Source organism: Xiphophorus hellerii, chromosome 4, assembly GCF_003331165.1.
Source record: "Xiphophorus hellerii strain 12219 chromosome 4, Xiphophorus_hellerii-4.1, whole genome shotgun sequence".
NCBI lineage: Eukaryota > Metazoa > Chordata > Actinopteri > Cyprinodontiformes > Poeciliidae > Xiphophorus > Xiphophorus hellerii.
Genome location: NC_045675.1, coordinates 15,385,206 through 15,400,999, shown reverse-complemented (window position 1 = coordinate 15,400,999; position 15,794 = coordinate 15,385,206). Strand labels below are relative to the sequence as shown.

The following is a 15,794-nucleotide window of genomic DNA, read 5'->3' as shown; positions in this document are numbered from 1 at the left end:
TAAATTGAGATGATAAAATGTCTTTGAGAATTTAAATCCGTCAAATAAGTACAAAAACACATGAAGACAGAATCTCTGTACTCTTTTAGTAAAGTTTTGCCATCAGCATGAGTTTAATTTTGTACTGCTGTGATTTTAAATACCTGTTATGGGGCCAACCATCAATAGCTCCTTTGGTTGCTGGATTGAATTGAGAAATCACCTCAGCAGGTGGGCTTTTCTGACTGGCCCCAGATGGGGATCTGAATCGACTGCTATAAGACAAATCCTTGCTGAAACCAAACTTACACAGATAAAGAACATGACAAAGATGGAAACCGGATCCTCAAAGCAAGCAGCCCACAAAGAGAGACATGAGCCTATGGTGCCGCTCTGTAGCCGTCCTCAGACTGTGGATCAGAGCACAGCGCTTAGATCACGATTAGATCAGAGCACAGCGCTTAGATCCTGATTTGTGTCTTTTACAATAGGAGATGTGGAAAAAAGGGCGTGTGGGGAGAACTTACCCCAATTCGACTTCATTTGATTTCATTTTCCGTTATCTCCTATAGATTATATGCTCTGATGCTGAAGCACTGAATCTAAAAACAATCTATTACCTACACTTTCAAAATAAAAGTTTAAGTTCCAAGGATTAGTGTTGCATGCAAACATCAGTCTATCAAAGTAGATCTAATGGCAATAATATACAAATCTCTTTAGCCTGATGACTTAGTAAAGTACACTGTGACACTACAGTGGCATACCTGCCAAGGAGGAAAATGTAAACTAACCACAACTTTGTGGTGCTTCCCAGTGCTACCAAGTTTTATAATTGTAATCAATCAGATCAAAAATTCTTTCAGATAACTTGCTCAAGCCTTCATTTTTCAAGATTTTAAGAAGCGTTTGACATGCACATTAAAGTCTGAGAAATATTTAGCTTGAGTCGTCAGAGTACATAACAAAAAAGACTTGATGTTAAACATTTCCAATTTAGACATTTTCTGAAATTCTGCTTCAATAAATCCATATTTTTTCTAAATAAATTAAAACATGTACATTTAAATAGGAAATGTTAACATATGGTATCATAAATCACACATTTTACTTGATTTTTACTACTTTACAACACACACTGTAAACATTTGATGAGTAACTCGACCTCAAGCCATTTAAATTTGTTAACCTAAATTATTTAAGTTAATTAATTTAGAAATACAATTATTTTATATATATTTTGTAATTTTGTTAAAAATCATTGTATGTGCTGTTCTAGATTGCTTAAATTTAATTGCTATCACCTTTTTGGGGTTATAAAACGTAGATAAGATTATTTTAAAGAAGGCTAGCATAACATTATTAGATTATTGATTTATTAGAGCACAAAATCCAAATTTTTATCTGCATTTCATTTAACAAATCAGTCAGAATTGGAAAATATGCTTCACTTCATCCAAACCTAAAATATGGATAAGAAACAAATACTCATATAAATCAATCAAGTCAGAGCAAAATATTATGTTTTCAAACACACTTAATTTATGGAGTTAAATAGCTTAAGTATTAAAAAGTGTTTATTTATTCATTCTCTAAGATTTGTTGTTAGGTTTTACAAAGAAGCAACTTTTAAAAGGTTAGAAAATGTGACGTGAACAATTTTAGCAAATGAATGAAGACCCATGAAAACTCTGAAAAGCGTATTGCTCCAGCCGGTGTGAGGACATGTGATTGGCTGCAGACGAGGGGGAGGAGAGGAGCAGGGAGGCAGGATAACTGAGAGCCAAACAAGCGTTGCTGCTGCCAAGGATTTGGTGGGAGTTCATCATGGGCTCTGAAATAACTCCCAGAAGCTTGGATCTGCTTCTCAGTTTGTTTCTGCTGGCAGCATTGAGCTGGACCAGCCAAACTCTGGCGCAGACACCGGATGTGCGGATTTCTGACACCAATGGTAAACACACTTTCAATGTGAGAGCAGTGACACTCCAACTCAGAGTGCAAAACGTTCTATGTGTATCTATGTGTGGGCATATAGGAAGTGGGTAACGTTTTGCGTCCACATGTTGGAATCAAGATTTAAAGATGTGGAAGTTACAATAACATCTGATAGTGCTAAATGCTCTAAATTGAATCTAAAAAATGTCTCTACTTTACCACATCATTTTGAGTTGATAACTGTCGACTTTATGTTGAAACAGTTAAAATCAAGTGAACTTCATGCCTTACAAATAATGTTAATCTCTATACAGATAAATGGAGTTGCATGATTTGTTGAGTCTAAAAGAGTGAGCTTTGAGAGACAGACTTGTCAAAAGCTATCCTCCAGCCACACACTTAGACGAGCCATTTGCATTTTGTTGCTACAGCAACAGCAGCAGAAGTGTAAACAATAGTAAATAAGAATTTGTTTTTATCTTTCAGGACTCGGGGTGAAGGAGCTCTCTCAGATTGTTGCCCAGCACAATAAGCTGAGGAGCCGGGTCACGCCCGCTGCGGCTAACATGCAAAAGATGGTTAGTAGCACCTTACGTCAGTCTTCTTGAGTGGCATGCTAGCTGTCAGAGTTAACATTATTCTTTTGTTAAAAATATTTATTTTGTAAAATTCCCATAATTTTCCATGACAATCTTCATATAATTTCTTGTGATTTTTGACAGTATTTTGTTTATGGTCAACCGGATAATTTGAGCAACCCGTTTATCTTTGAAGTGTTATTATTGATTACTGTTGTAGGAGAATATCCTGGTTAAATGTCACTTACTTTTTGAAAATAAATAAATTAATACTGCTTTAACTTCATTAATCAGGTAAGGATCTGTTCTGTTCGTTAAAGTAGCATCTTGTATTTTCAACCTAATCATAAGAATGAAAACCAAATTTCTATTTCATTATCCTTGTTAATTATTGAGCCACAATCTTCTCCAAAACTATGGGAAAAAAATATATAATAATCTGTTTGACCAGAAAGTACATGCCAGATCAGCTGTTGCATATTTAAAGACAGGCAAAACTTGAAATGTTGTGCTGGAGCTTTTCTAACATCCTGAAGCCCCAAGCTGTGCTGCAGAATTAAGATTTTGTTCTATTTGAACACTGGGTTAATATTCACTATCCAAAAACAGTCCAAAACAAAACTGTTTTTTTTTCTCTCCAACATAATAATAGTGCTAGTTCTAACAACACTTGTATTTCCACCGCTGTTCATCAAATCATGTTCTCTTCACTGGTTGTTCAAAATTTATTGAGTGAAGCGTTTTGAACCTGCAGCCACCACAAGGGGGTGCTGCAGCTCCAGCTCCTGGGCACATGTAACGCTCCCCCAGTGCTTGCGGCCCCTTTTCTTACGAGCAGAGTAACACGGTAATGATGATGAGGGTGCTGTCAGCTGTGCTGATGAAACAGATGTCAGAATAGAAAACACTGCCGCTGATGTGTGTGGGCAGATCCGAGCGGCCTGCTATTCCCAGAATGAGACCGGCAGTGTTGCAACTATCTTCATAAAGATAAATTTTCACATTTTAGCTTCACTCCACTGACTGCGTCAGTGTTGTTTCACTGGAGATCATTTCTTCTGAGAGAAATGTGTTGATAGTCTCAGGAATGTGAAACAGTACTGTTAGTGCCACATTTGCTCAGCCGCGCTGCAGGCTGATTGATGACGTTGACAGTTTGAATGAAGCCAAAATCAATTAGCTGTGCAAAGACTTTTGTAGGGGTAATTCTACAAAATTACACCAATGAATCTTTCTTCTGCCTCCGTTTGAAACATTTAGGTTAAAAAAAAAAATTGGGAATAAGTTTAGGTTGTTTTCGAATAATGAGACTCACTTTCATTATTCTAATGTTCAGCATGTTTTATATTAGCTGAAATTTGTATGCCCTGAAGTGCTGATCTGCACTATTGTCCTATGTGTATGATTATTAGCAGTTGATAATGATGGATTTTGAAGCCGATAAGAGACTTAATACCTCCTGGGCCTAATATAAGATTTGTGCGAGGGCGTACTGTCACTTCATCGTTGATTACATTCTTAGAGCCACCCATACAGAGAGAGCCTCTTTCTTCGACTGCTCTCCAGTCTCAGAGAACGGTTCTCGACTGATAAGGCTGTAATGAGGAAGAGAGGATGTGGATAATCAGCCTACATTTTCAGCTCTGGTATTACAGGTAATTTCCCCGTAAAAACCCTCGCAGGAAGCTTTGCTGAGCTGAAGAGGCAAATTAAAGAGCTTTACTGATAAACGTTAAAAGGTTCAGGGCTTTGGCTGTGTTTGTGAAAATCTGAAAACGATTTCGCCTCTTGCATATAAGAATGAACCAGAAGGCATTGTGTGGAGATTATAACGGAGTGATTATTATACAGGCTTTAAGGCTCTTTTTTTTTTTCTGAATGAGATAAAACACTAACACTTCAAGAATAACTGAATTTCCCTCTTTTTTCATCATTATGCCTTCTCTCCGGGTTTTTCAAGCCAGATGTATTAGGAGGTTATATCAACACCTGTAGAGAAAGAAATTAAAGTTAAGGCTTTATGATTTCCTTAAAGCCTTTGACCTCTGTTTGTATTTTTTTTATTATCACACTTATCTTACCATTTCTGAAAGCCCTGCCTTTATTTTGACAGTGTGAACTTCAGAGACTTAGCAAGGTCACAGATTACCTCTAAAAGACTTAAAATATTCCTTGTTTGTTAAGGAGGCCAAACTTCCCATGAATCTCTGAATGTCTGGTTATATTTCTCCAGATTTTTGCAGGAGTATCAAAATGTTTCTTTGGACTTTCTTCGTTTATGTGCAATTTTTTTCTTTTCCTATTGAAAGAAAGATCTACTCTGATCTATTAATCTGAAGGAATGAATCAGTATTTTGGTGACGTTCATTTGTTTTCCCCAAAGACCTACTAGTCGAGCACAATCCACTTAAAGATTAGCTGAATTCTTTGTTGGAATTTTTGCCCAACTTGGTTATAAAAAAAACCCAAAAAACTTTTAAAGATCTTCCTGAAGCCTGAAGAGTTACTGATCAAAACCACCTTAAAAGATTAGGAAATAATGCAATAAGCAATTAATGAAAAAAAAGATGTGGTTTAAAACTATTGCATGATCTGTATCTTGACTGTACTAGCTGTTGTTAAAGCCTTTTTTTAAATAACTTTTTGAAAGGTAACCAGTAGGGGAACCAAAGCATCTCTCTCCATTGGGACACTATCTAACTCTAACATAGGCCAAACCAAACAACTGTGTATTCTTATGGTCATAAGAATACGATCACCTTAATACCTCCTGCGCATTAAGGAGGTATTAATGCCCTCATTCACTTCTGCTCCTCCCAGAAGTGAGGGAGGAGCAGAACAGGAAAACCAAATCTTTGCTTTGAGCATCAGTACAACAGGAGGAACTCCCATATTACCAGACAAGGTCCTGTGTGTTCATGTATTAAACAGATTAATACAGTAGATCATATTAAGCTTGTCAACAAAAATACTGATAGTGTTATATATTTTACAATAATTGCTTCTTAGTGAGTGCCAGGATTAAACCCAGTCCACTTTGTTGCTTTCCACATATTTAAAATAAATCTTTATTGTAATCCAGCATCGAACAAGACACCAGGACACTTGAACTCCTGAGTTTGAGTCAGAGCAGGTCAGATTTCCTGGTTGAGAACTATTGTCTTAAATGTAGCAGGGCTGACTCTCATCTCTGATTCGGTTTGAGGTGTTCATAGATGGGATCTGAGAGTGTGGCTGTGGGAAGGAGAGTGTTTGGTCTGGAAGCCTCAGGGCCAAATCTTTGCCTTTTGTGGATGATGTGGTTCTGTTGGCATTTTCAGGCCATGACCTTCAGCATTCACTGGAGCGTTTCGCTGCCGAGTGTGAATCGGCCCGGATGAGAGACAGCTCAGCCCCCCATTTTTTTTTTTTTTACCACAAGTAATTCCTTTCAACAAAATTAGAGGCTTTAGACTAGTCTAGTGTTCCAGCAGCGATGGGAGATGTGGACAGAAAGTGGGAAACTAGCTACAAAAATGCTAGCGGACATTCTGACCTTTCTTTTTAATAATAAATACAATAAAAGCTACATTTAATCAGAAAGTTAACACATCCAAGCTGACTGTGGAACTCAAATAGCTTAATCTCTTTTTATTGTGTCTCATAGTCTCACAGAGGATTATGAAATACCTTTGAAACAAAGGTCATCTTACCGTCCGTGCATCTGCATGTGGTGTGTATGTCTTCACCCAGCATATCTGTCAAAATAATAAATTTAAGAGGAAGGTTTCATGTGTAGCTGCAGAACATTTTCTTTTAGTGTCTCCAGAGATCTAGAAAATTCACATTTCATGTCCTTTGCTTCCGTAAAAGCATGTGATGGAGCTCCAGGGTCTACTACTTATAATCATCTAAGCAGTTATAATACCCAAACCTAAAAAAACGCAACTAAGTTACAAAGAATAATAACCAAGGTGAACACCAAATGAAAATTATCTCCTGAAAACAAAATGCGAAGCACTGACATGGATGGGAGATGAACCTGGAGCGGTGTTACAGTCTATGAGGTGAATTTGATTTCACATCTTTTACCTCTGGAAACTAATCAGTCACTTATTTTTATGTCTTGAACATGAAATAATTGAAAGGATTTTATAAATTGTTGTTTTAGATTAGATTTGACATTCTCCTTGAGATTTATTTACTTCATGAGCCAAATTGTCTGGATGCATAACTTGAAAAGGTTTGAGGTAAAATAAGTTGCTGCAGCTTTGTTTTAGACACTTAAATCATCTGTCTCTCCTTATGTTATCTATAACAGCTTATATGTTCGGAAAGCAGGTGCCAGTATATAATGGTAAAGGAGAGACAGACACTCAAAACCAACTCTTTTCATTTCTGATACAAGCCGTAGTCACATCTCTCATAGTTTTTTTTTCTGTTGGGTTTTTTTTTTCTCAGTGCCAAAACATACTCCGCAAGAACAGGGAAACTTCTAATTTTATTGGAGGTGGCAAGAACAAGAACAGATCTTTCTGGCCAGGACATTTTCTGCTTCTCATGAACTCAAGTGCAGAACTCTTGGGAAGTCCTCACATGTCATTCCCACTGCAGAATTTGTATATGGCAAGAACAGAACGACATAGTTTAGTTCTTGCAGCCCTGGGAGAAGGATCTGTTCTTGGATTATGTGTACAGGCCTTTGATCTCATGTTCCTGCTCTCTATTTGTTATGTTTGTTCCTCATAAAGCATTTCTGTATAACAACTTGTTTCTTCCGTTTTCCAAAGAATCACTGAAATGACGCATACATTTTGTTGACAATCCTGTTGTACCTGTTAAAGAGCCTCCTGGTGGTTGAAGAAAAATCCACAGAAAAGCCGCACAGGGGTACAGGCCGCATGGTTCAAAGCGAGGGAAAAAAGTAGAGGCTTGTAGTCCGAAAAATACGGTAGTTAGAATGGGAAATTTACAGGTGCTGGACCCAATGCATTTAACCTACACCTGGAAATTTTCACTGTGTTAAACTAGTATAGATTTAAATCCTCTTAAACATAAATACAAAATCACCTTTGGAAATGACTTGTTGACAGTTTTGCTTGTAAACCTTGCTCACCATTAATACTATATTTACTGTCCTTCAGGTGTTAAAGATGAATATATGTCTGCAGGATAAAAAAAAAAAAATCAATACAAACAACTACTGTCTGTGCTTACAGGAATGGGATGAGCAGTTTGCTGTGCTTGCTAAGCAGCGGGCTGCGTTGTGCAACAAAGACGCTTCCCTTCTCCACTCACTGAGCTTCGGTCACACTGGCTGGAACATGCATCTCCCCGCTGATCAGTTTTCCAACATCACTGATGACTGGTTTGAGGAGGAAGAATATTTTCTGTACTATAGTGGGCGATGTAGAGAAAATGCAACCTGTCAACACTACACACAGGAAACATAGAAATCTCCTTATATGTGTTTGGGCTTTGTGAAATAATGTAATTATTCACAAGACTTGTAGTTTTATCTTTATAAAAAATAATGACTTGGAGTAATTGATCCAATTGCTGTTTGCAGCTGGTTTGGGCTTCCTCAAGTCATGTGGGCTGTGCCAGCCAGCAGTGTCTGAGAGATGGGCTCCTCTGGAAGATATTTGCCGGGGTGTATTACCCAGAGTAAGTCTTGTCCTTTCTCTCTACATCAATATTTATTAATTTATTACAAAAAGGAAATAAAATGTAAAAATAATTAGTCAAATAATCATGCCAACTGACATGCAATTTTACATAATTTGTTAGAAAAGGAACAGGTAGAAGATACAAGATATTTTTATTTCCTTCCCCTCAATAGATTTATATAATTCTATGTTAAAGAATACAGGTAGCTGTAGAAAATCGATCCAGCCACTGTGTCTCCCTGTGGGTTGCTACATACTGTGTGCTACTGGTGATGCAGGGGTAACTGGGAAATGAATGGTCGCCTGGTGACACCCTATAAGCGAGGGCCGTACTGCTCTCTCTGCACCTCTTCCATGTCTGGCTGTTTCCGAATGTGGGACCACGTAGGCGGACTGTGTGGCAAGACTATTTAATCTTAAAAATGTATTTTATTCCTGAGATCATTTGAAGTGATTTGTGTGGATTAGCATCCTGCTTGTTTTTATTTCTGAATCAAAAATTCCTAAGAACCCATGCAGAATGCAGCAACATGGCTGCCTTAATCTTACATCCTGCAAATGCGAGTGTGACCTGGGATTCACCGGCTGCTTCTGTCAGGGTAATGCTTGTTATTCTGTGTATATTTTGTCTTGTTATAATTCATAAACAGAAAGCTGAACAGTCGGATCTATATGTGCTTTGTCTGTTTGACAGTAAGATGCAGCATGGAGTGTTTTCACGGCCGTTTCAATGCTCCTGTGTGTGTGATGTGATGCTACGGTGGTGCTGAGTGCGCAGGTGAGCCCAACTTGTCTTATTTTATTTTTTCTTTAAATTCCTTTGAATGTTAACCTCACCAGGCTGCAACAGAACACTAACAGCCTGTACAGTACTCTATATATTTTACAACTAACTGCTGGGAACCCCACCCCCCAAAATAAAACATTTCTCACTTGTTAAACTGAAGTCAAAATAAACCAGCTTAGAAACCAAAAACCACCTTAACGTTACAGGTTAAGATATACATTTGTATACATTCAATACAATAAATATGCAACAAAATGGGAGTGTATACCTGGGGTCATAAAAAATGACTGGGAGCAAAGAATAAATACCCTGAAAAATGAGAATGGATCTCCAACTTAAGAAAAAAATATTAATTTGCTACATGTGATCGAATAAAGTTTGTCATACTTTATTTACATTTGTTCAACATGACTTTTAAGCTTAATCAACTTGAAACATTTGCTTGGAGGAACTTAATTTGATTATACGTTTTTAAAAGTTGGTGCTCCATTCTCTTTTTTTCAGTGTAGATACAAAAATGGCCATAAAGTAAAGAACATAATCTGAAGAGCAGGCCAGTTTTAATAGCTTGAGGCAGAAGGTTGTGTAGCAGGTTCTGCTTTTGATTTTGCAGCAGTTTAAAGAATTTATGGAGCGACTGTCAGGGGTTGATGCCTTGTTTCTGCAGCACCTCTGAAACAGATTTTGCACAAAAAGCATGAACTATAAATTTACCTTTTTGGATCCCTTCACTGTCCTCTGCAGGACCCAGGGCTCCCTTATATCTGATTCTGAACACATTCAACCACATGTTTTTATTTTATTTCTTATTCTCTCGGTCTGTGTTACATTTTCCTGCTGTTCATTTGGAGTCTCAACTTAGATTCAAATTTCCGGCTCCTCTCAAGAGCTATTGTATTCTGTACCTTGTGTACATCATTTTGTTTTTTTCCAGCAATTTTATTTTTTTATTTTATCTCAAAGATTTTTTTGTTGTTGTTAATTTGGAATTTTGTAATCATTTTGTATTGAGAAATATTATGTGTCTTAAGACAGCGGCTAACAATAAGTCAATAATACCAATGAAATAATCAATTAGATTATTCCTGTATCCAGAAATGATTGATTGGGAGGCAGTGTATCTCCTGGACAGACTGCCAATCCATCACAGGGCAACACAGAGACGATCAAAACAAATAACCATGCAGTCAGACAAGTTAACATGACATGAATGATTCTGGACCATGGGAAGCTGGAGGAACCAGGGAGAACCTAGTCATGCAGGGGGAGAACATACAAAATCCATGCAGAAAGACCCCTGGTCAAAATTCAAATCCAGGACTCTCAAAAAAATAAGCATAAATACTCATCAAAAAAATGTACATAAATCACTTCAAAACATGTTACTCTCTAGTGCAGGATGTTCACTATTCTTATGCAAAGTCACAATTTTAGCATTTATTCTATGTCATGGCGAGGACAAAACCACTGGGAAAAATATCAAATTGTTGCATAATGATACAACAGAGCTCTGTCTATTTTTTTCTTTCTTTTAGTACAACCTTGTTCATGAGTTAATTCTGTTTCTTTAATGTCACTTATATCTTGCAATCTCGTTTTGCTTATTTAAGAGGCATCTTGTGTTTGACATCTTCTTGAATAAAATGGGCTTATTCGATAAATCCATTAATACAGATAAGAAATAAACCAAACATTATCCGGTTCGGTTGGATGCTTGGATGTCCATCAGCTTTTACAAACACTTTCAAGTGTGGGAAAATATTTAAGACTGTATTTTGATTAAAACCCATGTCTGACGGTTCATATAATTATTTTTTTTCTTTGTGTACTGACTACTTTTGTCATCAGAAAAGGTGCAGTTCCCCTTTCACAGCTGTGATCTGATAATAGATGAAACTTGCTTCATGGTGTCTTCAGAAGCTGACAGCTACTATGGGGCCAAAACTCGCTGCCAGGTGAGAATATAGTAGCATCACAGAGAGCTGTGGCCATATAAATGGCGATAGTTACGCTACCATTGAGTCAATGCATTTCTTTTTTTTTCTTTTTAACAAACATGGACTTGGGGGAACTTTAGCTGAGATTCACAGCCAGAAAGTTCAGGACATCCTAGTGTTTTATGTAAGTGAGCTGGAGGCGAGCAATGAAGTCACCAACACCGACTTTGAAACGAGAAACTTCTGGATAGGTGCAGCCATTCACACTGGCACATCAAATAAACATTAATATAAGTCTACACAGCAGGTCAGATTAGTTTACATCTGTTTACTTTCTGTTTTAGGCCGTTTAGTGGGCACATGAATAAAGTGGTAATGTTTCTGTATTTTTTTTTTTAGGTTTGACATTTAAGCCTCTTAGAGACTCGTTTTGCTGGGACACAGGAGAGTTCCTTCGATTCAGCAGCTTTGCCTTTGGGCAACCTGACAACCAAGGGTATGAAGCATATTTCACAGCAGACTTAAGCTGCAGTGCCGGGCATCATAAACACAGACAGCTAAGGGCATTGGGACTAAGATAAACAAATGAAACACATCAGCAGGTGAAAAAATGTGTTTCTGTATAGACGCTGGGTTTTTTTCTGAACCGAGGACAGTAATATTTCCTGATTTACTGATAAGTGGTTCACATTTATGCTCTTTGTTCTTGTAGCATAGTTGAATAATAATGCTACCTGTTAATTAAGAGATCATTATTTTTAAATGAGCAGATGTTTGGAGTTCAACATTGAAACAGCTCTTTCTTTTCTTGTAAGTAACACTGCAGGTGAGGCCTGTGTTTACTATTATTCACAGCTTCTCATTTTCTGTGCAGTTTCGGAAACTGTGTTGAACTGCAGGCACTGAGCACTTTCAACTGGAATGATCAGCGCTGCAAAACCAGGAACCGATACATTTGCCAGCATGGTAAGGCCCCTGCAGGCAGACACTTAAAAGAAGTATGGAAGGAGGTAAAGGTTCTCTCTACATGCCCACTGCTGATACACAGTTAGACCCTCTTGTCTTAAAATACACTTGCTGACCACAGGATCTGTATTTGTGTGCGATGTTATCAGTGTGAAGCTTTTTCTGCTGAAATTACAGCTCTTTTTGTGAATTGACAAAAACAATGTATCTGTATCTGTTCAGGAACAGAAGTTAAATAATGAGTTTTTGCTCTGAATGCAAAAAGGGACAGTGGGTTTATAAACTAAGTCATTTCTATTTAACCACAGGATCATATTCATGGTGGTCTTCAGCGAAACAATGAATTGTTCTCTCATATTTCTCCCCCAAACTCAGTATTGTTCTGCATTTGTAGCACCAGCTGCACTGAGGCCAAAACCCAGCAGGCTGTGAAACTGAGCCGTTTGCTTAAAGGGTAACATTTGGTGCTAGAAAGTTACTACCTCTTTTATGTAACTGATATTGACTGGAAATTTTATACCCTTATTAAAAATTATGAAAAGATTACTTTGATATTCAAGTTTATAGTCAGATCTACAACCCCCGAGCTACGACTCATAAATTACTATTACTAGCCGGAATGTGTCAAAACCTCAGTGGAAGCTTAAAAACATGTTTTACTTTAGCTGGTTGGCTCTTTTTCTTTCAGGTGTAACACAGACTGCCCTTTTAAATTCCATCTGTCGTTCGCTTGGCCTGCTGTGCTCCTCCGTGTCCACGCAATTAGAAGTACCTTGTGTCACTGGTAATCACTGGGGGTTAAGAGTAAAATGTTAATCTTCTGTGTCCAAAAAAGCCCAACAACTAAATTCTCAGTGTGATAGTGACTACACGTTTAAACCTGCTTTTCAGTACAAATCAATCGCACTCAGTGCTTACCATCAAGAACCCCCAAGCGATCAATATTTGTCGTTTTCACAAAGACTCCCACTGTTTGGACACACATACTACTTACATTGATCGAGAAGAATGAGATGGTGGCAGATGTTTAGCGTTGTCCATTTACGGCTGTCTTTGCTAAGTTCTGGTGTGTCATCTGGTATCGATCCGTTGAAGCTGAATCTGCTCTGAATGCGGTCAGTGTTGCTAAGACACCAGCTTTTACAAACGGCTTTTTGGGGACCCGACTATGTCTCACTTCTTTGTGGTACAAAAATAGCACTTTGTGGTCAAAAACGTTGCTTGAGGGTTGCATTTTGTCAAGATTGCTTACTCTTTTAGCTGAACTTTTTATTAATTATGCTAACCACAAGAGTTTATTCTTCCCCAGTCAAAGATTTCAGCAGCAATTTTCTCTAACAAAAAAAACAACAAAAAAAACAACTAAAGCAATTTAGAAAAAAATGCTCTACTTTTTTAATTGCTTAGAAAATGATAAGTGGATATCATGCCTAAGGCAAAGACTGAACAGTGTTCCTACAGAGGAAGTGTGTGCTTGGCATCCTTTTTTGCCCCATTATGTGCATGACAAGAATTTAACGCTTCATGTCTCATTAGCAACTTCTTCTTCTCACATCTTTTTACTGGAGTTGAAGAACTACTGAGGAACTGGCTCAGACTCAGACACTTCCACACATTTATCTTCCATATTTCTTTTCAGTCTCTTTCTCAGCATGGTGTATGTGTTGCATATACAATACGTTCATGGGCCATGTGTGTACTTGTGCATTTTACAGATGCAGAGCAGATTGCACAGTGGGAGGAATCCAGGTGACCTGTATGCTTTTGGCTGAATGGATAAGTGTGGATTAGATCTACTATGTAAATATTGTGCATAATTGAATGTTTTATGAAGCATTTGCTCTTATTTTGTAAAGTCCACTTTTTGCTACTTGAATTTCTACTTCAATACTAATTGATAAAGGATTATCTTGTCGTACCAATTAGAAAAGTCGCTGTTTATTTGCTTTCTGCACTTTCAAAATGGGCCTCTTCTCTTTTTTCAAAAAGTCTTCCTGCTTTTTGATTGTACTCTTGCTCCAACAAACTTGTAGCAAATGGTTGAATTACCTGCTCAGCGTGCCGTAAAGTTCTGCAAAGGCCTGTTTATGACCCTTATATAATTAAAGGTGGAAGCCTGAAAAACTTAAAATCTGTAAAAGTGGTAACATTAAAGTAAGCAATTATGGAAATTCTATTAGCCTACTTCACACTGTCAGACAGGTTCTACATAAAGGACTTCTTGATTCTGCAGGATGTGTCGGTTTCTGACATTTTAAGCTGATGTGAGGGTTATAACATTGCCTAATGTGTAACTTCCTCTGCCACCCTCTCTCCACAAAACCGGAGTGAGGGTTAGGGAGTTAGGGGTGCCGGTGGGATTGTTTGCCCAGGGTGCCTAACAGGCTAGGACCGCCTCTGTTTGTAGGTCTGGTACAAATGAGCCTGAAAATTTAACCAAAAATGTGATTAACTGGTAGTTAATTCATGATTCAACATAAAGGCAATTACATATATTATTTCTACTAATGAATAAATGTAATTTTTTTGTCTGTCTGGTTATCGTTGTCCAATATTAAAACTTAGATTTAAGATTTCAGCATTTCCACAGAAAAGAAGCAAGAACCAGAGGAAATCTGGAAGCTTTTGCATGGCAGTGAATGAGTCACAAATATGCTTCAGTAACATGTACTTCACAGAAATAGCTTGGAGTGACATTAATAAAGATCGTTTTGATTTGTAAATGAAACCATTTCTTTTCATGAGATTTTTTTCCCACTCTAACAAAAACCACTGCAACTGGGTTTCGATTTTTATAGGAGAGATTATTTAAGTGCAATGAATGAGAACTTTAATTTAAGTCTGTAAGCAAAAAATCCTGCCTCTGTAAGCATCTTTCCAATTATCACGCAACACTCACAATAACAATCCAAGCCTGTTTGCGTGTACAAACAAACTGACACAGATGTTGTCTCTGTTTAATCGACCTACAGCTTTCCACTGAGCTTCTGGTCATGGAGTTCTCAGAAAACCATAGTTTCAACATTTTATTTCCAAACTCTTGGAAAACAGGGTCCAAGTTAAAGGTTTCACCTCTGTAGCAATGTGAGGTGAAAATCACTCTGTCTTTTTGATGAACAGAGAAAGAGACTTCAGAATGACAGATGATGACGCATACGAAGAAACGAGTGAAAGGCTGAAAAAAAGACCATCAGACACAGCGGTGAAATGATGCAAATGAAAAACAGCAACAAGCTCACAGGTTTAAACTCTACTAATTACACTTATGCTCCACTGAGTTTCAATTTCTCAAATTTCTGCCTCTGAAAGTGTGTGATACCTCTAATTGACTCATCACACAAAAACATAAAACTAATGTAAAATAACTCACAGTGTATTCTCGCCCCTCTTTCTTCCAACACATAAACGGCGATTCGACAAGGACATCTCCAGAGCTGCGGGTATTTGAGTGAGGCAGAATAAGCTTGACCTCATACTGTGTCATTAAATGAGATGTGCTGTGTAATAAACTTTTTTTTTTTTTTTTTTTTCTGCTGATGTGTTAGTTCTTGGCTGTCTACAAAGATTGCGAGTGCAGAATGTTTAAGAGCCTGCCTGAGAGTGTACAGTGAATGAGCGAGTATTTGCCTCATATGATTTGCTCGCTCGGTTTCCTGCTGCTCTCATGGTGCCCCCCGATAAGCCGGCGCCGCAGCAGAGGGTTTCAGAATGGCGCTGGTGGCAGTGGAATTAGCTTCCATTGTCATGATAATGACAGTGATACTCCTGGCCCTTCCAACTCAGTCCAGCTATTGTATGGAAACAGGAATGCAATTTCTCCTTCAGCGGCAGCCGACAATCCTCTGCAAGAGTGAAAGGTCTCTAAATGACTCTCCATTCATGCAAGGCTGAGGGGCCAGCAGCCAATTAAAGTGGGAGCAGGCAAACAGTGCCATCCTGTAGACCTGAAACTCTCTAAGCACAC

General features: G+C 37.9%; 1 protein-coding gene across 1 annotated transcript; it reads left to right on the top strand.

The window, feature by feature from the left end:
• The first annotated feature begins 1,806 nt into the window (after window positions 1-1,806).
• LOC116718683 (C-type lectin domain family 18 member A-like) lies at window positions 1,807-14,534 on the top strand. Its single transcript, XM_032560876.1, is given in 11 exon segments — window positions 1,807-1,930; window positions 2,401-2,492; window positions 8,041-8,138; window positions 8,419-8,540; window positions 8,638-8,739; window positions 8,835-8,918; window positions 10,776-10,888; window positions 10,992-11,115; window positions 11,264-11,360; window positions 11,739-11,830; window positions 13,546-14,534. Coding segments are annotated over 11 exon segments (1,086 nt in total). The 3' UTR covers window positions 13,584-14,534.
• Window positions 14,535-15,794: the final 1,260 nt, after the last annotated feature.